A 24,464-nucleotide genomic window follows, 5' to 3' on the forward strand; every position below is an offset into this window, starting at 1 on the left:
TTCCAACCACATTATAACAAGGAATTTGGACAAAATGGCGACTATGTTTTCCGTTAAAAACACTTTTTTTGGTGAGACCTCGTATATGCCCACTTCTTTTTACATTTGCTCGAATAAATAACCGACGGCGAGAAACTTCGTTGCTAAATCTTTTGGAATGTTTTTGCTGTATGAAACAAGACGTAATATTTTCGTTGTTCTTTATTCATCACGAGAGGGATGAAAAATTTATCTCTGGTTAGTTAATTTGTCATTTATTTAAGTCACTTTGCACTGTAAGGAGTCAATTCTGTTAATGACTGCACGTAAAATGTTTTGTTGATATTTGAGCTTTGATGACGCAACTAAACATTTCCGAAAGCTCGGAGTAGTAGAAAATAGTTGTTTCTTTCACTCTAGCCCCTCACAGAAATGACGCAATAAGTTAAGACAGTTTCAATCAAGCTCTGAAGCCAACAGGATGATTGGCGAAACGTTAGCAAGTTCGAGTCAACAAAAAAAGTATTACAGTAGCCCGTGGAAGTTTCTTTGAAAAAAAAATTAGTCATTTTCTGCCCCATTAAATGGAAAGAGTTACAACCTGCAATGCTGAATCGATAAACTGCTAGTACCACTGCAGGTGCAAACCTTCTATTTTACAGAAAGAAAGTCCTTCAGTAAAAAGGCAAACATTGATTCTACAGGAAACAACAGAAAATGTTCAGACTCCGTCCGTTTATTTAGACAAAATATTTTTTACTAGTCCCCAGGAAGCCTTTGAAAACAAAAATAGTTTAAATATAGAAAATTGTAACAGATACAGCAAAACATCAATCTAAAATGGTCCGCTTTTCAGACGGCTTTAAATAAAGCCGCATTTCTGTCAAATATTTAACGCATTCTCGTCTTGTATCCCAGGATTGTTAACTTTCAGTCAATCAGCTAGGAACAGAAATGACCAAAATTACATGTTCCCATAAAACAGTTAAAAATTTTCCAATAACAACAATAATTACTGAAAAAGTATAGACTATTTCAAATCATCCTATTATTTTTTATAGAACCTCTGATCTCTTTTGATCACATACACGCGCAGATGAAGAACCTCTGTCTGAATTTTAACAATTAAAACTTATATTTTTATCCTCTTTCACCTATATCTGGTATCATGAACCAGGTTCAAGATGCAATATTCTGGTTATGCAAAAACCTTTGATGGATATTAGAGAGGACGAAAAACAAGATCTGCTGATTCCCAATTAATTTTTATAAGGTTGTTTAAAATAAGTCGGTAGTTCATTCAAAACTTATGGCACGTTACACCATACGCAATCTAACAGCGGTTGTTTATCCACTAATAATAAAACACAATGCTATTGTATTATTTATTAGATACTGATTTTGCTAGTTAGAGCTATGGACATTTATGTCGTAAATCGTGGGGTCATTAATTTTGGTTATTGAGAATCCATGAAAATTTGACTGATCTACGTTCAGTGTTACAACTTTTTTTGTTTCACCTCAGACCACTAATGACTATGACAGTGTCATCCGCAAAACAGACCATGTCTCCCAGTTCCTTGGATATTAAGCTAAATAGCTTAGATACTGAAGAGCACCGGGTCAAGCACTGAGCACTGAAGGCATTATTTATGTTGACTTTTAGTTCTATTTTTGATATGTAAGATTGGAAAAGCTAATTTGAACTTTTAGTTTTTCTATTTATATTAGCAAATTTATTAATTACTTTTTATAAAACTTCTGCTTTTTGACTCGAACTAGCTAACGTTTCGCCAATGATCCTGTTGACTTCTTCAGAGCTTGACTGAAACTGGCTCGTATTTTACTCTCTACCTGCTTTTATATTGTTTGCGGGCATAAACACCGTCTCGGATGACTGATTCCCATATTGGTGACAGGTAAAGACCTGAGTCGCGGTTAAGATTGTTAGGTTGCTTCTAGATTTCTATATACTCTCGGATTTTTCGTTAGTAGAAGAATTGATTACATGCAAGAATTTTAGTTTTATCGAATAACATACGTTTTACCATTAAAACCTATATAAAATCAGACCTAACATTGGGTCATTGTGTTTACAAAAAAACCTACGTACACATACCGATACCTTAATGCATCGTCACATCACCATCCGGTCCAAAAATCATCGGTTATCGACTCTCTTGTTTACAAAGCAGTAAAACTATCTCAGCTCGAGTCATTGGACCCAGAATTAATATACCTTACCTCGCTGACAATTTCCACATCAAAGATATTAAGCGTTCCATCACAAAATACACTTCACCACAACCTTCCGATAGCAATGAAGCCGAAAGTAATCCCACACTTGAAACTGTTGTCCTTGTTGAACTGAGGTGGCTTTTACTTGATGAAAATCCATTTATCAAAATAAATAAGAACTAAAAGTTCAGATTTTCACGAAATTATATATTATGACATGACAATTGTTTCCACAACACCGTGTCTTTATCAGATTTGATTACATTAAAAACATCACTGACCACATATCAAAAGTTCTAAAGCAATATAACAAGAAAACAAGATTTGCCACTCGTCGAAAAATCTTTCAACATCTTCGATCAGTCAAAGACAAAATTCCATTTGAGCAGTTTACAGCATTCCATGAGTACGCGGCAAAAACAACATTCTAAAGACCGAACAAAAGCTATCAATCAATCCTTCTACCAACGATAAATCCGAGAGTCTATAGAAAGTATTTATGCCCTTCATTTAGCTCCCCCCCTCAAATAATATATAAGCAGGTACAGAGTAAAATGCGAGCCAGTTTCAGTCAAGCTCTGAAGAAGCCAACAGAATGATTGGCGAAACGTCAGCAAGTGCGTCTCAGCAAAAACCGACGCAGGAGGAATCCAGAAGTTTTATAAAAGTTTTTGGTGATCCACTGTGTCAATGCTGCCAAGTCACTGGTCAGAAATATAAGGTTTTGCATGATAATTGCTTTTTTTGAAATATAAAATAAAAACAAAAAGATTAATATAAAATAAAAATATAACTGGCAACGTACTCGCTGATAAGATATATAAAATCAAAAGGTACTGTCGACAGCTGCAAAATCAATCATGCGTAGATTCCTGAGTGTACTATTTGTTTCAGCCACGGTGAGTCATACAATTTAGTGATTTCTAGGCAAGACCAAAAAACAAATCAAAATTCAGGAAATTCATTGATAGTTTCTCTGTTCCATTTATTATTTTTTAAGTTTTGGGATTGAAATACTTTATCTGACACACCAATCTTGCCGACTTTTTCTTCTGTGTTCTACGTTCATTAGAGTTGATTAGGTAGTGCCCTTATAAACATATTGCGAAGTATAGTCTTCTACAAGTTATATTTAAGGCCCTAGATCGGAAAATTGTGTTATTTGACTGTATCTAGTAGCAGTATTCGCTCTTTGCATGCTCTGTGCATGATATTTTTTGTCCACACCTTTCACTGTTCGTACGGAGAGAATGACGGGAATCTCTTGAAGCAGGATGTATGTATTGAAATTTCTGAAAGTGGTGCGAGCAATTGATATCCGAGATTTAATTCCTCATTCAGTAACTAGATGTAATAATTGTTACGCAATTATTTCGGTACCTAAACAATTATTTCTCCAAAATTTTTTCTGAAGAAAACCTGTACCTGTACTGCACTGTACTGTATCTATCTTTGGTTTGGCAGTTATATTTTAACGCACACTTTTTGTTTTCAGCTGGCGGCCGATCTAATCGTCGATCTTCCGGATGGCAGAATTCAAGGTACCATCATCACCAACCAAAACAAAAGTTACTACGCTTACAGAGGAATTCCATTTGCAACTCCGCCACTTGGCAAGCTGAGGTTCCAGGTAAACGTCTCTTTTAAAATAAACGATATTATTCAATCAATCAGTAAGACACGGAAACATTCATAGCATATTAAAGATAAATCCTTATTTACCTTTATTGATATACATGCAGATAGAAAGACATAGTAATTCCAGTATATACAGTGCGCCCTAAGTACCGGTTGGAGGTACAGCTTAGGTTAAATATGAAAAAAGTTGTATTCCCTGCAGCTTATGCCGTTTGGAAACTTGAAAAATGTTCAGATCACGCTAAGATATTTGGGAAAAACGGCAATAGCAATATCAACTTCAACAGCAACGAATTAAAAATTTTGAAATTATTCTTTGTGAAGATTTTTTGTCAAATCTGGGGGGATATCACTAACTGTTATAGATTTTTACTAGAAGTCTTTGGTGCTCCAATGAAGCATGGCAGAGTAACCAAATCTAATTTGCCTTGACTAACAGATAACCTTAAACCCACCCTGCAAACCCCTGAACTTGTCCTCAAAACGTTTCAAAGCACTAAATCGATTAATGAGTAGTATTGGTACCAGGAGCTTGGCAACCACATGGTATCTTAACATGCGCAATGCACAGACGTTTTGCTCAATTCACTTTATTTCTGTTTAAGATTGCAATAACGTTTTGCACAGCATGAAAAGCAAAGCTATATTTTTCTTTCAGGCTCCTGCACCTCCTCAACCGTGGGACGGTATCTTGGAAACAAAGGAATCGAAGGACTGCTGCATTTCCATGACCGACAATATCCTACAGAATGGCGCACAAAGTGAAGATTGTTTATACCTTAATGTTTATACTCCTGCAGAAGAGGTGAGTGATTTTCAAGAGTAAACTTTTAAGCATCACGGCCCAAGTTCTTATTATTATTATACAGCATTTATTGTAATGAAAAAAAGAGAGTTGGAGTTACAGTTTTCTTTCCACAAGAGTAACCTCGCAGGAATATTTCCCCAGAACCAAAAAAAAACTTGGAAAAGAAAAAACACTACTAATTATGGATTATTATTACGGAATAAATAAATACCTCTTTGATTACTAATTCATAAATAAATAAATAAACTAAAAAATAAAATAGAATGCCAGAAAAACGCCGAAGATCGGTTGACTATTTTACAAGTGAAACGGACCCTCTTAATAGGAGAAATTATAAAACTGTATATTCAAATTCTAATATCATAAATAACTAATAGAATATATAAGTAGAAAAATGCAACAATACTAATTACGAGGGCAGCGCCAAAATTTCCCTGCCTGAATATCAGTATTCGTAGTTAAACCGCCGTCCACGTAAGTCTTTTTTCAAATATCCAAACAAATAATAGTCGCTGGGGGCCATATCTGGACTATAGGGAGAATGATCTATCTCTTGGAACCCGCACTCTAAAATGGCAGCTTGTGCAACACCAGCAATATGGACAGGTGCATTATCGTGCAAAAGACGCACACCTCTGGTCAGTTTTCCTTGACGTTTTACACGTATGCAGTCTCGCAATTTATGTAATAATGTTGCGTAATATTTACCATTGACAGTAGTATTAGTTTCTTTAAAATCTATCACAAGAATTCCTTCACAATCCCAAAAGATCGTGGCCATTACCTTTTTTGTTGAATGGCAGACTCTGAATTTTCTTGGAGGTGCTTCACCATTACGACGCCACTCCATTGATTCTTTTTTCGATAGAGGGTCATAATAGAGAACCATAGTTTCATCTCCCGTCACAATAGTTTCAATCACAGGCTTCGGTTCAGACCCACAGGGTTCCAAAAAAGACCGCGCACACTTGACACGGCGTTGTTTTTAAATAAGGTTTTAAGGAAACCATCTTGCACTAACCTTATGCATACATAAATAATCAGGCAGGATTCGACGAATACTTTTATCAGAAAGCTTACTACTTTCTGAGATTTCCTTGACCTTTAAACGTCGATCACTCAATACCACCTCTTCCACAATCGCAACAATATGTTCCGTTATGACCTTCACTGGTTGACCAGTTCTTGAATCATCTTCAAGGGACTCCTGCAACATTCGAAAACGTTTTGCCCATTCTTTCACTACAGAATACTAAGGAGAACTTTGGCCGTACATACCATCCAGCCTTTCTTTAATAATTTTAGGTGCTAACCCTTCTTTTGTCAAAAACTTGATGACTGATCTATACTCAATTTGCGTTATTTGCTACATTTTTTCGGACACGTCTCGTTTAAAATGCTGTCAATAAAAAACTATTCGACGCAATACTTCGATTTTTTTTTTCGCAGCCTACTAAGATATATATTTAAAAAAAGACAAAGTTGTATCGCGATACTGGAGCTGCATCTATGTCAGCTCGGGAAATTTTGGCGCTAACCTGTACTGTTCTGATAAGGAGAATATTTCAAGGTTCTCTTGAACTGACCAAGTTTTCTGCTTGCGTGAATCACAATAGTTATTAATGTGAAACGAAAATGATCTTTTAAAAAAAATTGTTTATTGTTTTGGAATTCTGAACCTAATTTGCGGTTATTACTAGCCAAATCTTACTTCACAGATAGGTTGGCTTTTTGTTTAATGCGATTTTGTGAAACATACACGCTGAATGGAGGACCCTTCTCCTTTTCATATTCAACTACCTGATTTTACTATAAAAAAATTTATGAGAAATATGTCGTAATAACAAAAGACAGTTAGTTACGGTTAGTTTGCATTCCACAAGAGTTACCTCGCAGGTGGAAAAAAGACCATACATACTGAATACTTCACCAGAAAACTATGAGCTAAACTATAAACTACTTGGACAATTTAAAACTATATCAAATTCTAGCCTCGAAGTAATTTTTTTAAACCTTGGTAGAAACAAAAAAAAACTTTGAGAAGAAAAAACATTAATAATTATGGGTTTTGTCAATAATAAATAAATACCTCTTTGATTCGTTAATATTAGGATAAAGAGGTCTTTATTTTTCAGCACAATTCAACAAAATAAAAAAAATATATATATTGTTTTTACTAACTAAACTAAAAAATAAAATAGAATGCCAGAAAAACGCCGAAGATCAGTCGACTATTTTATGAGTGAAACAGGCCCTGTTTTTCAACTCAAGTGCAGAAAATATAAACTCTGTATTCAAGTTCTAAATATCTTAATTAACTAATAGAATGTATAAATATAATAATTATGAATTAAACAAATAAGTTTTATTTTTATTATAATTTATTTATTTTTTTAATTCTAATTAATGCTGTGATAAGTAGAGTATTTTAAGGTTCTTTAGAACTGTGACACTAGATGGCCGAATTCTGGACAACAATCAATAGCCAACGGCACCATTTATTACTCAGGAAGTGATGACACCCACCATAGATATGGAGTTGCGATGGTGGCATCCAGAGAAATCAATAAATCAGTAATAAACTTTACCCCTATATCAGACCGAGCCATGTTACTCCAACTTCAAACGTATCATTGTAAATTAAACATAATTCAAACATACTCCCCGACAGCAGATAAATCTGACGAAGACATTGAGGAATTCTACAACGAGATTAATAACATCATACAATCTCTAAAATCAAGGGACATAACACTAGTATTAGGAGACTTCAATGACAAGATTGGTAGAGGTAGATTTGACAAATATGTGGGAGAATATGGACTTGGTAGGAGAAACGAAAGAGGTGATAGACTGCTGCAATTTTGCCAAGAAAACGATTTTATTATATCGAATACGATCTTCAAACTTCCAAACCGCCGTTTGTACACCTGGAAATCTCCGCAAGACAACAAACAAAATATAGTCAGGAACCAAATTGACTACATCTTGATAGACCACAGATATGGGAATGTAATCAAATCAGTTAAAACCTACCCAGGGGCAGATGTCTCATCGGACCATAATCCACTAATAGCCCGTTTTTTAATAACACATAAAAAATAACGAGTAATACCAACAACAAATTGTATAGACGTATCGGGTCTAAAAATCCAAGAAACAAGACAAAGGCTACAAAATAAGATCAATGACAACCTCAGAACCCTCAAAAACAAACAAATAACAGCGGAAGAAGACACGGACAAACAATGGAAAGATTTAAAAAATGCATTAATTGAGCCGAGCAAGACCATTCTGACAAAACAGAAAATAGGGAAAAAACACGAACGACGTAGTGTAAAAGACAACAACGAAGCATATAAGAATATTCAGAAAGAAATACGATCACAGATAAGAGAAGCAAAAGAGATATTCTACAAAAGAAAATGCGACGAAATAGAAGCCCTTCAAGAAAAGCACGACAGCTTCAATGTCCACAAGAAAGTAAAAGAACTGGCAGGGGTACAGAAGAAAAGACAACCGTCAATACTCACTGACCAGAATGGCAAAATTATTATGGAAATGGAAGAAAAACTAAGAACATGGAAGAACTACATAACAGAATTATTCGCTGATGAGAGAGATATAAACAGAATAGTAACAGAACAAGAAAACAGTGGACCGGAAATAACTAAAGAAGAGGTCATCCATGCTATAAAAATCACAAAAGATGGAAAAGCTGCAGGGCCTGATGCGTTACCCCCTGCAATTCTTAAATTGATAGAAGAGGAAAACATACACAGTCTAACAGATCTGTTCAACGCCATATACAAAACAGGTATTATACCCAGGGAATGGTTGCTATCAGCGTTCGTCACTATCCCAAAAAAACATAATGCAAGGCAATGCACAGACTTTCGAACAATCAGTCAAATGAGTCCTACGCTAAAAATATTTCTGAAAGTGATACATCACAGGATATACAAAACATTAGAACAAGATATCAGCGAGACTCAATTCGGTTTCCGAGGTGGCTTAGGCACAAGAGAAGCAATATTTTCCTTGAACGTTCTCGCCCAACGATGTATGGATATGAATCAGGATCTTTATATATGTTTCATTGATTAGAACAAAGCCTTCGATAGGGTCCGACACGAACAACTTATCCAGCTTCTGAAAGAGAAGAACTTAGACGCCAGAGATATAAAAATTATTACGAATCTTTATTTTAATCAAAAAGCAGTGGTAAAAATAGAAGGGAATAACTCCGAAGAAATAGAAATCCGTCGAGGCGTTAGGCAGGGGTGCGTGCTATCACCGATGTTATTTAACCTTTACTCAGAGGAAATAATGAAACGAGCATTGGACGATGAAACGAAAGGACTAAAAATTAACGGAGTGCCTATCAACAATATAAGATATGCGGATGATACGATCCTGATAGCTACCAACCTAAACGAATTACAGATTACAGTAGACAAAGTTAATACATCGAGTGAAGAGTTCGGACTGTCACTAAACGTAAACAAGACAAAATTTATGATAATATCAAAAACAGCACAAAACAATTCACAAATTCATATAAATAAACACTCCATAGAAAAAGTTGACAGTTATAAATACTTAGGTACAATTGTAAATAAAAATAACGACTGCTCTGAAGAAATCAAAACTAGAATAGAACAGGCGAGAACAACATTTGTGAAAATGAAAAGAGTGCTCTGTGGCAGCGATCTCAGCTTGGATTTAAAAATCAGAATGGTGCGATACTTTGTTTTGTCGGTACTGTACTATGGTGTAGAGGCTTGGACTCTGAAGAAACTGGACATAAGGAAACTGGAGGCGTTCGAAATGTGGTTGTACCGTAGAATACTTAAGGTAAAATGGACCGATAAAGTGACCAACATGGAAATCCTGAAAAGAATAAAAAAGGAAGAAGAAATTATCATTACGGTAAAAAAGCTTAAACTTCAGTACCTTGGACACATCATGATAGGAGAAAAGTACCAACTACTCCAACTGATATTACAAGGAAAAATTCAAGGAAAGAGAAGTGTAGGAAGAAGGCGTCACTCATGGATGAAAAACTTACGTGACTGGTTTGGGTGCACCAAAAACCAACTATTTCGGTCGGCTGTGTCACGAATACGAATAGCACTGATGATTGCCAACCTTCGCAACGAAGACGGCACTTAAAGAAGAAGAAGAACTGTGACAAAGTTTTCTGCTTGGGTGAATCACAGTAGTTGCTAATTTAGAAGGAAAAATATCTTTAAAAATTACGTTTTCCGTTTAGGAATTCTGAACCCAATTGGCGGGTACTATTAGGCAAAATCTTGTTACACAGATAAGTTGGCGTTTCGCTTAATAATATTGTGTGAAACAAACATGAAAGAAAAGCTTGATTTTACTATAAGATAATTTATGAGAAACATGTTGTAATTAAAAAAGGAAGTTAGAGTTACAGTTTTCATTCCGGAGTAAGAGTAACTTCGAAGGTTGAAAAAGATGGTGAATGCTTCCCCAGAATACCATGAGCTAAACTGTAAACCACTCGGACCACTTAAAATTATAGCAAATTCGAGCCCTGAAGATATTTTTTTGTAAACCCTGGTGGAGCCAAAAAAAAACTTTTCAAAGTAAAAAAGTCAATAATTATGGATTTTGTCAATAATAAATTAATAATACCTCTTTGATTAGATTACAAATTTATAAATGAAAAAATAAATAACTTTAATAACAAAACTAAAAAATATAATAGAATGCCAGAAAAACGCCGAAGATCAGTTGACACTATTTATTCAAATTTTAATATCTTAAACTAATTAATTAACTAATAGAACATGTAAATAGAAAAATATAATAATTATGAATTAAGCAAATAAGTTTGCTTTTAAGTTTTATTTTTATTTAGTAATTTTTTTTAATACTAATTACTGGAGGAGAACCCTTCTCGTTGCGTAGTTTTTTATCGTTCTTTGCTCCAAAGATCATTAACTAGTTGTTTTCACATTTATCTTGACTAATTAACCTCGAAAGCACGCAGAGTAAATATAAATGCAAATACTAGGAAAGATTCATAATCAAATAATGAATAAGTGGTTCAAATTAATAATTAGGATTTTTAAGGGACATTTCTTGCTTTAGGTCACCGAGAAGTTGCCTGTAATGCTATGGATATATGGAGGTGGGTTCCTTAGTGGGTGTGCAGAAGACGACACAGCTGGACCCTACCGTTTAATAGATGAAGGCGTGATAGTCGTCTTAGCCAACTATAGACTGGGATTGTACGGCTTCTTGTCCACCGAAGACGACGTCGTTTTGGGCAATGCAGGGCTGAAGGATCAGCTCCTGGTCATGAAATGGATCAAAAACAATATCGGTTTGCTGGGCGGAGATCCCGACAAACTGACCATATTCGGAGGAAGTGCAGGTGGGATTTCGGTAGGGGCTCACATCGTCAACGCGAAAGCTGCGGGCCTATTCCGAGCGGCGATTTGCGAGAGTGGCTGTTCATTGTTTTATGAAGGAAGTATAAATCAAGCCAACGCGAGACAAGCCGCTTACGACTACGCGAAGTACGTAGATCCCACGATTTCGGAGAAAAATACCTCCAGGGAGCTTCTGGAATTTCTACAAAGCGTGCCTGCGGAATTGTTGACTCCCGCTTTTAACGTAAACAAACAAGTAAGTGCAGAAATGCGAAAATAAAAACCTGTGATTTAGTTGAAATTCTAACCAAGTCCTACGAAACCTTTCCTTAAAATTATACTAGGGTAAACTTTTAACTCTACATTGAATGTTAAAGGTATTCCTAATACTATATAATTTATTACAAAATTCCAACCTAATTTTGATTAGAAAATTTTTGGTAATAAATAAAATAACTTTTACAAGTGGATTTAAATATTTGATGAAAGCGGTTTGAGGCGTCATGGCTATTGTAGCTCAAATGAGCTTTTGTAACTATAGCCCGTCGGCATATAAATCAAAACATTCTAGCGTAGAAGCAACGAATTAAATTACAACAAAAAATGTTCAGATTTTCGCAGTTCATTCTTGCTATATACCGCTTGATCAAAAAGTTCCAGGAATTTATTCAGAAAATTAAAAATACAAGTTTATTCATCTAAATCTATATTACTTATGTCAGTGTATGATCCAAGCATCAAAACATTTTTTATATTCGGTTTTCGGTATATCCGTCAGTGTCGTGTTCCCCCTGGTGTCAGAAGTCACAGGGAGCCAAATTAGGTGAATTGGATAGTATTTGTTGCATTTTTTAAACAAGGGGGTATATAAACAGGTACTAAAAGATTCCTAATTGCCTTTGTAGGGTTATAAATTTAAATTTCACAACGGCGGTTGGCCTATTTAAATCCAATTGAACATTAAGTATTAAGTATATAAATACAGCTTTTTGTTTTTGATTGTTTACGTAAAATATCCAAACGATCTTGAATATTTCTGAATTTAAATGAATTACATAGTTAGAAAACGAACTTTTAGTTTTATTCGCTCTTGTATTAATGCGTTTTTTAAATGTTCTATCTGTTTGTTCGATATAATATTTGGGATAAGACCTACACATCAACTCCTGATTTTTGAGATTTTAGTGATTTAGTTTTATTGTTTTTTAAAAATATTTCCAAGGGGTGTTCAGTTTCAATAAAATCTTGAGAAAAAATTTAGATTGATGTTTCGAAACTTTCTTGCTAGGTTCTCCAAAGTATTTTATTGTTTTATCAATTTTGGGTTCGTTGTTTTATATGGGACTTCAGCTGAAAGCGGTTTCTAGTTATAATCTCATTTATCACAAAGGAGGTTGTAACCATTACAAGAATAGCATTAACAAACATAAAAGCGACTATGAAAATAAAATTTGGGATTCCAACTACGCCATTCATTTAAATTCAGAAATGCACGATAATTTTGATATTTTACATATTGAATTCCTAGTTTAATAGTATTGAAGCAATTCACACAAAACCTATTAATACATTCTGATATTTTGCATATGGCATAATTGTAACTATATAGAACATAAATATGTATTAAATAAAATTAGACGTCTAATTATGTGCTATCACTCTTATCCAATGATATATTTAGTGATTTTACGTTGTCCCAAGTTTTTATAATTATTTTCTCTTTTAAATACATGATTAACACATTTTCTCCAACTGCTCTGGGGTATTCACAATGAATTTTAATTACACTAGCATTACTACGAGGGCTACTTTTATATTTAGAACACTGGGCACGCGGACTCTGTTTATATCCTTTATGTCACGATGTGTTTGGAAGCACCGCGATCGTTTTTTTGTTAGCATTTCCTTCGACCAATCAATAGGAGCCGTTTTTTGAGCTGATGTCAAGTTGTATGGAATCAAACGCGAACAATTTTTTTAGAGGCCAAATGTTCATGCAAAATTGTATATATGCTAGTCCCACTAATTCCCAAAGATACCTCAATCTCATGGTAAGTCACATGACGATCCTGCAAAATCAGTTTCCGCACTGCATCAATGTTTTCTTGGACACCCACGAAATTTATCCTTACTACTTTATCCCAATGGTAATGTCATTAACAATTTTCAATGTTTCTTACTATAAGTAGGAAAGCGTTTGGTACAAAACGCAAAATTGATGAATTTGAATTAATTGTTTTTGTTTCTATTCCACCAATTATAATATTATAAAATCTAAATGCGATGTTGACATGACAATGACATAAATCGACGATTTTCTTTTAATTTCTGTTGCCATTATCGAGGAATCGACACAAGGTTGGCCTTGGAATGCCAGTTAATTCCATTGTTATCAGAAGACCTGCAGCCAAGTTGAAAAAAATTAATATTAGCCGATTTTTTAATTTTCTATTTCATGTGCATTTGTCTGATGATAAAAATAAAAGAATGATTTTTTTAAAGAATTTCATTTAGAAAAATAACAGTATAACAATATTGCTTCTTATAGACAGGTCTCGTCGTCGAGGTCGAACACGAAGATGCCTACATCACAAATCTTAGTTTTCCTCTACTCGAGTCTGGGAATTTCAATCGGGTTCCATTAATACTTGGCACCGCGTCAGCTGAAGCGCTAACTTTCTTCGCTTTTCTGGGTGGTAAGTTACTAAATTTCATATGTCGCAAACAATATCCCGCAATTTGTTTGCAATTCCCCAACAGAAACAAAGTTATAGTCTATTTCAGAAAGATGCAGAGTAGTAAAACCTCATATGGGGCCACCTAACGAATACTTAAGTAACTTTTGCTGCTTGGTATTGATTTTGTTGCACAATTTTTGGATTTTGCCTAAAAGTCATCTCGATAGGATATTAGTAAAAAGGGAAGAATATGATTTAATAAAAATTAGGTATTCTATTCTCTTTTTATGTTTATGATCTCTTTGGAGCCTTTCTCTATCAGATAACACACGAAATAGTTCTTCAAGAGTCCCACCACTCTCTGGTATATTGCCAGGACAACTTTTTCTGCCCGATCCAACTTTCCACATCTTAATTATATGTCCAAAGCATCCTCTTTATAGCAAATGCCGTTCGGCGTCTATTATTATTATGGGTATTGAAGTGTGCTGGAGCCACTCTATTTTTAGAATCCCGCAATAGCATCACATTTTAATTGCGACCTGCAGAGTCAACGTTTCGCAACCATACAGCAGGACAAACGACACACATCAGAACTGCTTTTATGGAGAAGCATTGAGAAATTTTTATTCTATGGAACTACTTTCCATGTTAATTTTTCAAAGAAACTTCCACAGGCTACTGTAATACTGCAACTAGCTAGTTCGAGTCAACAAAAACCGACACAGGAGAAATACAGAAGTTTTGTAAAAAGTACTTTCCATGTTGTAAAAGAATTGCGAGTTATTTCGAACGGTGTTGTTATCTTTCAACCACTTACTTGTTTGGAGGTATTTCTCCGCGGATTATCATTTTGTCATTGTCAGTGTCATCCAATTCTTCCCTGAATTTTTCTTCTGAGTATATATTGAAGTGATGAGACACAGTCTTGTCAAATTTCACGTGTAGGTATTTTAATAGCGTCATAATTATCTAGCCCTGCTGTGTCCACCTATTTAAAGCGTTGTTCTGTTGTTCTCGATCAAAAGCTTTTTCGTAGTCAATGACACAAATGAAGATGTTCTTTCGAAAGTCACAACCTCACTTCACAAGTCACTTCTAAATACAAATTGTTTGTTACTCATTACTGATTTTGTAAATTTATCATTCTCTACATTGTTACTCTTCCTTTTTATGATTTTATTGGTATCACCGTATTTGACACTGTCTCAAGTTTGGTTGTGGGCTATCGGAGTTCAGCTTGAATATATCTTTAAGACTTTCTAAAAAAGAAAAGTGCGTTTCTCTAAACCAAGTACAACACAACCCAAATAATAAGTCCTTCTATAAAACATGTTCAACCACTGAAGTTCTTTAATTTTAGGTGTTATATGACTCGATTTTCTTGGCTTAAGTATCAAACGGCAGCAACAATTAAAATAAGAGAATACTAATGCCTCGCACAACGTAACTTTAATTTTGGTTTTTGGAAAATAAAGATTGGAGTAAAAATATTTAAGCGTTCTTCCAAGGTTATGTCCGGTCTCCTTAAATGTTAAATTGTGGTCTTCAATACTGATGCCCAAATTTGACATTTCTGTCTTCTTACCAAATAGTCGTAATTTGGGTTTGGGGTCCTTTACTTTTAGCAAGTGTTGCTCATAAAGATCCTTTAGTAAATTTAAATCAGAACATGCTGGCTATAATGCGCAGATCGTTTAGGGTTGTTGGTGTTTTGGTTTTGGATTGTGCAATACAGCTGTTTATGATAATAATGAGGTAGGAGTCAATGAATGGGCCGCCGTATTTGAACCCCATCTATACCACAGGTATTGGTCTGACTCACTCCTATTTTAAAAGAGCTTCGAAAATTATTTGGAGAACTAACACGACCGATGTTGTCATTAATGTTTCATTGGGTAGTCGCTTTTAAAAGTGCACGAGAATGTGAAAATGTGCATTATAAAAAAATCGCTGTTACTTTTCTGACATGGACAGTTTTGAGTACTTATAAAACAATGTTCTAAGCTCCTTTTTAGGTAGCAGAACTTTATAACATTCTATAGTTCGGACCTATGACATCGACTATGAAGAAGTCAATATTGTGTTTTTTTAGGCGAACTTATGATCAGGTTAATGGCCGAAGCATACGACTCCAATTCTGCTGGTATCTTACCCGGCGATCTGGTACTTCTGCCCGGTACTAACGTGACGGAGGTCGTTTTGATGGTCAAGGAAGCTTACGTAGGGCCGAATGGGAAATTTAGTGAAAATTTGGCTGCAGTGGTAGACGTAAGTGAGATAAAAGTGGTGATTTCGAATTCGAACCTAAACAACACATCCTACATGTGAATGTTTGCTATTATTAAAGCAATCCAAATAATAATAATAATAATGTCTTTATTTGGGAACATAAATTTTACAATTTTGAATAGCGAGAAGTAACTAAACAAATTTTCAAAAAATGGCGAAGTTCAGATGAGAAACTCACAGGAGTAACTCGCTGATCCACTTAACCAAATAAGAAATTGAAGTGTACCTATAATATATAAAAAAAAGCTGAAAGTGATATAAGCAAGTAAATTAGAAAAACTTATGTAAATGAATAAATAAATAAAAAGCTCTATATATTACAGAAAACAAACTAGAAGCTACTCTCAAACATTGCCATCCTATGAAATGGTGAAGTGATCTTTCCCCTAAACCTGATATTTAAGTTGTGCGCATGTGTTCTGAATACAATGCGACTGTATAAGTACGTAGGGCATTTGAAGTTTGTTATTTTATACAAAAAAGCAAGCCGAAAGTAATTCTCTTCTCCTCTCCATGCTAAGTCACCCTGTTTCAAAAGAGTTTGTGTGAAATTCAATAAGAACAGTATGAGGAAGTCGCAAAGTAAAGGCTTTACCTTTTTTGATATAAAGTGACGATTACTATATACATGTTTTATTCTGACATAAGCTTTTCGACAGCAACTGTTTATATGAAATATTACGCCGAGATTACGCATAGTCTCCTTTATGGACATCTCAGTATCCCCGATTTCAACCCTTATATTGTCCTTTGCAATATCTAATTTACGTCCTAATAATAATAAGCAGCATTTTTGGGGATTAAGAAGGAGAAAGTGCTTTAAAAACAATTCTTTCAGTGCATTCAGCTGCCTACTCAATATTCTACAGCACAGCAACACTTTTTTAGTGCCTTTGGAAGACCCGATGTATAGGCAGCATAGAGCAGCTGGGAAATAATTGATCCTTGCGGAACACCCCGAAGGAGGTCCAGTGAGTCTGATAATACAGATACTATTCTGGGATCTACTTGATAAAAAGTTAAAAAAAAATTATCGATGTGTTACTAAGGCATAGTGCAGAATTGTCAGAAGCAATTTATGGTCTATCATATCGAATGCTTTCGAGAAATCCAACAAAGCCAGCATCGTAAGATTACCCTCGTCTGCTGCCCTCTATATATCGTCTGTTACATTAGCCAGTGCTGTAGCGCAACTATGAGATTTTCTGAAGCCTGATTGAGTTTTAGAAGGAATGTTGTTATTTTCAATCTGATCGAATAATTGCATGTTATGCATTTCTCCAGTATCTTTGACAAGCACGGTAAAACACTAATTGGACGTAAATCTTTGTAACTTTTGGGGTTGGCAATTTTTGGCAATGGCGATACTAGACCTCTTTTCCAGAATTCCGAAAGGACTGAGTTTACAATATAAAAATTAATAATATGAGTGAGGAAAGGTAGAATGAATGGACAGCAATGCTGTAAAGCCATTATTCCAGCACCGTCAGCACCCTCCGCTCTGGACTTCATTGCTGTAATAATATTGAGTATCTGAGTTTCATTAATTTCCTTGAACGTTAAAATAGATGGTAGGGCTTCAGAAATGTTTTGACTATAGAAGTTCGGAAGTTCATCACTAATGGGTAATTGAACATCCACACTATTTACAAAAAAGTTATTGATCTCATTCGGGTTGCTGAGACTTCTAGGAAGTTCGACCTTTGGTTTAAAGTTACAGATTTAAAACTCCCACATATATCGGCCAATATCGAAAGTTATTTGAGCTTGTTTCAATTGACCGAGATGGCAAGTGGTCTTGAATTGTTTCATTCGACTCTTGTTTAGAACAAAAGGTAAACCAGACCATCCGTTCCGTTTTAAGTTAGTGGATCCTTTCACGTATACTACCGAGTTTATTTCGCTTCACTTTATTTAACTACTAAAGGAACTAACTGACACTCACCAGAAACTGATTTTTCGATAATTGAATTGCTTTTTTTCAACGATATTTGGAAATAAAGTTTCTGTTATCGATTTAGAGTAAAAGGTTGTGTACAGAGTGTTTTTTAGGTATTTAGATATGTTAATGACATCTCTCACGTTTGTATTATGAATTATGTATTTTATGTTATTTTTTGGCAGATACATTAAAATAGAAATTATTCTTATAATCTACAATCATTTCTAAAGAAATTTAATTTCTGGATTTTTTTTAATTCCATTTACGGTTTTCGCTTAAATATAAATATCGTTAATGTAGAGAATTATCATCATTATTATTTCTTACTTAAATAACTGATACTCTGAGAAACATTTTTAAAATCTTCATAAGAATTATTAATTCTGTTGCTAGGGAGATTGTTTCATTGTTGTTTGATATCAGTTTTTAAATTCAGTTCCTCGCGTCCTATTAATTTGGTTTTTAAAATATTCTAGCACTGTTGTTTTGAAAAAGAATGGTTGAGTTTACTAATGAGGAGTTGCTAGATATAACTGCAAGAACTCTAGAAATTAAAGAAGCAGTTTTAAGTTCTATTGCGAAAAATCTTGAACTTAGTACTGAAAAAATTGGAAATAACCTGAATACCTCTCACGTCTTGGTTTGGAAATTTTTGCCCGAATTTCTATTGCACCCAGATCATATTCCACCAGAAATTCAATCAGAAATTTCCATAATAACCAAATCTGGGCTGATGAAAACTCCCATGCAGTTTTAGAACTTAAATATGAAGAAAAATTTTCGATAACAAGTTCAAAGCTTGTGTTAGGATGTTATGTTAACATCCTCTGATTTTTTTTCCGAATCACAGACAAGATTACTAAAAACTAGATATTTTGTCTTATATTGATAGTTCACTTTTTAAAAAAAAGTTGTCTATATCACCGTGGCGACCTATCTAACCAAAATATTAATTTTTCAATAACAGTAATAATATTTGCAATTTTTATAAGCTATTTTCTCTGCATACAGTCATATTGATGATATGATCATGCAGAGAATTTTTTTTTATTTTTTTAAGCAAAAAAAAATTACAAAAATAATTTCTTCAGAAAGGATTGGAGAAGAGTTTTCATTTTAAGAGAAATCAGTGGGTTACCATCAATGTCTGCAAAATAGACAGGTGAAATTCTACCACTGGTGTATTTAAAAAAAAAAAGGTACATTGCCAAATTTTATTAAAATATCTAAATATAACAAGTATTGAAAAATATTTTTTATTTTTGAAAACTTTTCCAAAATTAAGACGTTTAGGACATATGTTTATATAAAATTTTAAAATGGCCCCTTAAGTATTAAGATTCGATTAGAAAACAGTCTGTATAGTAACACAAGTAAAACAGTTTATTATGGATCCCCGAAAATATGACCATGTCTGCGTATAAAAGGAGCTCTAAATAGAATTGCCATCCATACTGCAAACGTAAGGTACAGACACAAACTAACGTTGCCACAGAGTGCTTTGTTTCAGAGATGCGATAGATCCAATGCGATTCTACGATTCTATATCATAGGGATTCGTTAACTGAAATTTAAATGCATTTTGAAAAATATACAAAGATCGTCTGGTAGAAATACAATTTTCATAAAATATGTTTCTTTTCTCTTCCGATTTTATACGTATTTTTCATTGTTCCAGTAATACACTAATATAAACTTTAATGTTAATGGTTAATACTGTAAAAAAAAATGTTGTTTCGTTTTTTTAATAAAAGCTATTTATTATTTGTTGCCAAAGTCAAATAATGAATGAAAGAATTATGAATAATTTATATTTAACCATTATTCATTCATTTGAAGAATACACATTTTAATTTTTTAATTTTTAACCTGATGTCAATTAGTGAGGTTAATTAAGCATTATCTAAGTGATCTAAGTGACATCTTTTCCTTTCTATCTACATATCGTACTTCCCGGGCAACGGAATATATGGAAATGCGTTTTCAGATAAACACCGACATCTTGTTCTTGAAATCAACGTTGAAGCAGGCGGAAATTCAGTCCAAATTTAGTCCCGTGTACCACTATATATTTTCTTTCGAGGGATATGAAAGTCCATTATTTCCAAAGATCGAAGGTAAGCTTATAGATCCGATATCTGAATATTTCTGTGATTGAAATTGTACGTTTCAGGGGCGGGAAAAGCGGGTCACGGAGAAGAAGGGCCGTACCTTTTTAGCCCAGACCCATTCGTCGAGGACAGAGATATTTTGATGAGCAAACAGATTGTCAGGCTTTGGGCTAATTTTGCAAAAACATTGTAAGTACCAATTCTTAAACCACATCTGTGCAATTCGAAGGCGCTGAGTCCTTATACAAGGTGTTGTATAAGGCATTAGTACAAATGTGACCCATATGTAAATTTTTTTTACCAAAAATTGCTTTCTGGGAAAAAGCCTTTTAAAAATATTAGCCTCAAATTATTAGAATTAGAATATTTATACTAATTAAACTAATTAGAATAATAGAATATTTAGCATAATTAGAAAATAATTAATGACAATGTCAATATTATGTTTTAAAACAGTGTCCCGTGGGGGCACATCAGGGCTTTTTCCTATAATATTCATTGGCCAACTTTTTCTCTAAATACGAAAAAAATTCAAAGGGAAAATTGTCATTTGCATTTAATCTTTGGAATACATGCATCTAAATGAACAAAAAATGCAAATAGGCATTTTGTTATATAAAACATTTTGAACATTAATTTTATTTTAAATATTATAATATATAATATTAATTATTTTAAATGAACAAATCTGGTTACACTTAAGTTGTTATTTTTCCAATTGTTTGGATGCAATGGGTTAGGATCTACAATAATCATAGGATCCATTGGTTTCCACTAAGACATCAATCAATCTATGCGCAATATATCTCCCAGTTGTTTCATCGTCCACAAGATAAAAATAATTTTCACCCACTTTTTTTTTTAATATTATTAACAGTTGGCTTGTAAATGACATCAACACAACCTTCACGTACAGCTGGCATGTCTGATCTTAAACTGAGGTTGTCCAGTTTTTGGAAGTGTTAAATTAGCTCCGATGAATGCTTTACATAAGTCCTCACAAACAGGCTTGTGTTGAAGATGTTTGAATATTTAATATGTCATGACATCTTCGCTTCAATATTTTCAACCCCTGACATATAATTTTGTTGCAATTTTCACATACTTGTATGCGTTGAACGTAATTTGTTTAACTATCTAGAGAAATAACGATTTGATTTGGTTAATACTGGCGTTTGGAGCTCTATGGTCTAGAAACGTTTTTAACAGGAGGTTTCGGCTAGTTAAAAATCTTACTTTCTATTTCATTACCGCTAGTGATATTTTACCAACGATTTTATAGTTTGTTACGCAACAAGTGCGATAAACGGCATTTGACTCACGAGTTCATTTGTCACGAGCGGAGCGAGTGTTTAATAGCTTGGGAAATATCTCCGAAAACATCCGATTACTCCCCAAACCAGCCCGGAAACACCTTGTTTTGTGTTATATGTGTCATCGCACCAACTCAGTTCTTGCCGCTAATGAAATTCGACTTGAAGCATCAAAAATCCTTAAAAAATCAGAACTTTTGAACCCTGAAATCTAAAATCACAAAAATCTATTTCCGACATCGTAATTCTAAAAGCAGCTCTCTCTAATCCACATTAGAGATATTAAGCTTTTCATCACAACATCACTTCACCACATATTTACTGAAGGGTACCCCAGACACTTGCTACTGTTATTCTTCCTTACATTTAAAACATCACTGACCACATACCAAAAGTTCTCAGGAAGTATACTCTTCAAAACCAGATTTGCCACTTGTGCAGAAATTCCTCGACATCTTCGATCTATCAAATTCAAAATTCCGTTTGAGATACCAGATACGGCAAAGAACACATTGGATGAAAAATATCGACTATCAACAAAGAAGATGAAACAAGACAAATAAACTCAATATAAACGCAAATTTTAACCAGACAATAATGCACGACCAGCTTTCAATATAGTTCGGAAAAGATATCCGCTACTAGATGATAGTCCATTATACGTCCAGAAAGTGTTTTGGACTGCATGGCTAATATATGGACCAATTTGAAATCTGAAATAAAAATATAAAATTTCACCATAAACGCTAAACTCTGCTGTGCAAATATATTAAAACTAGATTCATTTAGGTTTTTATTTCATCAAATGACACAGTCGCTTGCGCGTTTTTTTTTCAGCATCCTGTTTGTCTTTTTGTCTTTTCGTAAATCAGGTTAATATTTTCAGAAACCCCACCCCTGACCCAACGGATCCGCTGTTCAACCTCACGTGGCCGCAAGTTACGCCGACAAATATTCAGTATTTCGATTTCGACGATCAAATCGCAGTGAGGCCGAACAAAAAGGAAAAGGAAATGGCTATGTGGAACAAAGTTTATTATACGTATGGTCAGCAACCGTTTATCGGGTTCTGATTTTCAATATAAAAAATATACGAATTGAAGTAAACATTCTCTTATTGCTTCCCGAATCACGTAAATCAGATAGGAGTAAGAACGTAAAAAATAATTGTTTTATTAAAAGTATGCCTTGTTCATTTTGGTAAACAGGGAGCATATAATCCAAAAGGAAAAAGAAACATTGAGTAAACAAGCAGGTTATTTATTTGCTTGCCTTTTTCTTACTTATTATGAGTCTTTTAGCTGAATAGTCTCGTAAGAGTATCTAACCCCACTTACTTAGCACTAAGTCCTTTGCGGCTTACCCTTACGAGTTAGAGAAAAACTAATAAGCACTTTTTGAAATAATTGAAAATAATCCGCCTTATAACAGATTATTATTTTTTTATTAGTATTCTTGGGTCCTACAATAGCAACAATTGACAGAATGAAGGAAGTCTTTGCTGGGATTGTTGAGCGGTGAAAAGTGACGATGGTTCTCAATTCTTTGAGGAATTTGAAGAATTTGCTAATAAATGCAATTTTAATCCAACGGAAAAGTCGAGTCTACAATCAAAATTTCAAAAAATATTGTTAAAAAAAACTTTTTTTTAGAAATAAAGGTAAGTAAATATGTGAACTCATTGCTGGTCATGGTGTCTCTAATGCGGACCTAAAAATCTAAGATAAAATCCTTAAAAAAGATAAGCCCACAAATCGATGACATCTTGACGTCAAAGTTTGTGTTTCATCGCAGCTCAAAAATGAAGCCATTATTGTCTAAGGTTGATGTCTTATTTAATTAATGGAGTTGAAAAGGGTGCAAAGTAAATTTTCAATCCACTTGTAGCAAGAGGTCACGACATTCAAAATGAAAGTTACTGTTATTGAAAATCTGACACCAGAAACACACAGAAAAGCAGGTCACCATGTCATTAAAGAAACGGATTTTTTCTTTTTCAGTGTCAGTGGATGGATATAATAAAATCTTGAAATTGATCTAAACCCATGTGGTGTGACCTGAATCCAATAAAAAGGAAAATAACTGCAATTAGGTGTTCGTTGGATCACTTTGTAGTCCGTTTGGATACCTTCTTCTTCTTCTTCTTCCAGTGTCATTGACAACTGCCACGTTCACGATATCTCTATATCTTTCCCGATCTTGCACTATATGGAGTAACTCATCTTGTTGTTTTTGGTTTGTTTGTTGCTAATTCTTTTTTGCAGAATGTGTAGAAGTAGTTTAATCATGTGACTCATTAAACTGAGAAGCCTATGAACATTTTTTTTGGGTACTGGGATGAATACAGATTTTAGTCAGTCTGGTGGGATAATATCAGCATCGTATATCTGGTTTCCATCGATACGTGATTTCCGCAATTCACTATGTATTTGATCTGTTCCACTCGCCTCATTGTCTTTGGGTTGATTTATAGCTTTTCCCACTTCAGATTTTAGAATAGATGGCTCTGTTTTGCCTTCAAGTTAGTCATGGCTGCTCTGTCATCTTCAAATAGGTATTTGATGTACTTTTCCCATCCTCTACTTCTGATACTGATAGCGCATGTCGTTCGTTATCACAAGAGTGCCGTTTTTATTTTCACTTTAATTGGCTTCCTTGATTTTTCGATATATTTGTTGTTGGATCATTTTATATTCAGTTTTACTCTTGTTTTCTTCTTTGTTCCATTAATTCAATTATTTCATCCGTCATCAATTGTTGTTTCTTGTTATTACTGTAGGTAAGAATTTGCGTCATTGTGTTAGTGACACCATTCTCACTGTTGTTCACACATTAGATGTTTGTGTGATGTTCTCTCGTATTTTGTGGTTCATCATTTGTGTGAGTTTGTTTCCTACATTTTATCTGCTTGACATTAAATAATTTTCTGATGACTTTTTTGTACGTTTTAATTTAAGTTGTATTTTAGAAGCAATCAGATTATGGTCGGTGGCTGTATCATCACTCGGATAAAGTTTTGTACCTCTACATGAATTTCGTAACCTATATGATGATG

General features: G+C 34.2%; 1 protein-coding gene across 1 annotated transcript; it reads left to right on the top strand.

The window, feature by feature from the left end:
* Positions 1-3,010: 3,010 nt before the first annotated feature.
* On the top strand, positions 3,011-22,500 carry LOC132706688 (pyrethroid hydrolase Ces2e-like). Its single transcript, XM_060678167.1, has 9 exons — positions 3,011-3,116; positions 3,713-3,847; positions 4,514-4,660; positions 10,790-11,329; positions 13,622-13,769; positions 15,847-16,022; positions 19,973-20,102; positions 20,159-20,285; positions 22,296-22,500. The coding sequence occupies exons 1-9, from the start codon at positions 3,078-3,080 to the stop codon at positions 22,480-22,482; spliced, it is 1,629 nt and encodes a 542-aa protein (XP_060534150.1). The 5' UTR covers positions 3,011-3,077; the 3' UTR covers positions 22,483-22,500.
* The last annotated feature ends 1,964 nt before the right edge of the window (positions 22,501-24,464 follow it).

Source organism: Cylas formicarius, unplaced genomic scaffold, assembly GCF_029955315.1.
Source record: "Cylas formicarius isolate icCylForm1 unplaced genomic scaffold, icCylForm1.1 PGA_scaffold_8__14_contigs__length_24414737, whole genome shotgun sequence".
Taxonomy (NCBI): Eukaryota; Metazoa; Arthropoda; class Insecta; order Coleoptera; family Brentidae; genus Cylas; species Cylas formicarius.

Coding starts and splice junctions, on each gene's coding strand:
- LOC132706688 (XM_060678167.1), top strand. CDS start 3,078: ATGCGTAGATTCCTGAGTGTACTATTTGTTTCAGCCACG. Junction 13,770..15,846: donor TTTCTTCGCTTTTCTGGGTG/GTAAGTTACTAA, acceptor GTGTTTTTTTAG/GCGAACTTATGATCAGGTTA. Junction 20,286..22,295: donor GCTAATTTTGCAAAAACATT/GTAAGTACCAAT, acceptor TAATATTTTCAG/AAACCCCACCCCTGACCCAA.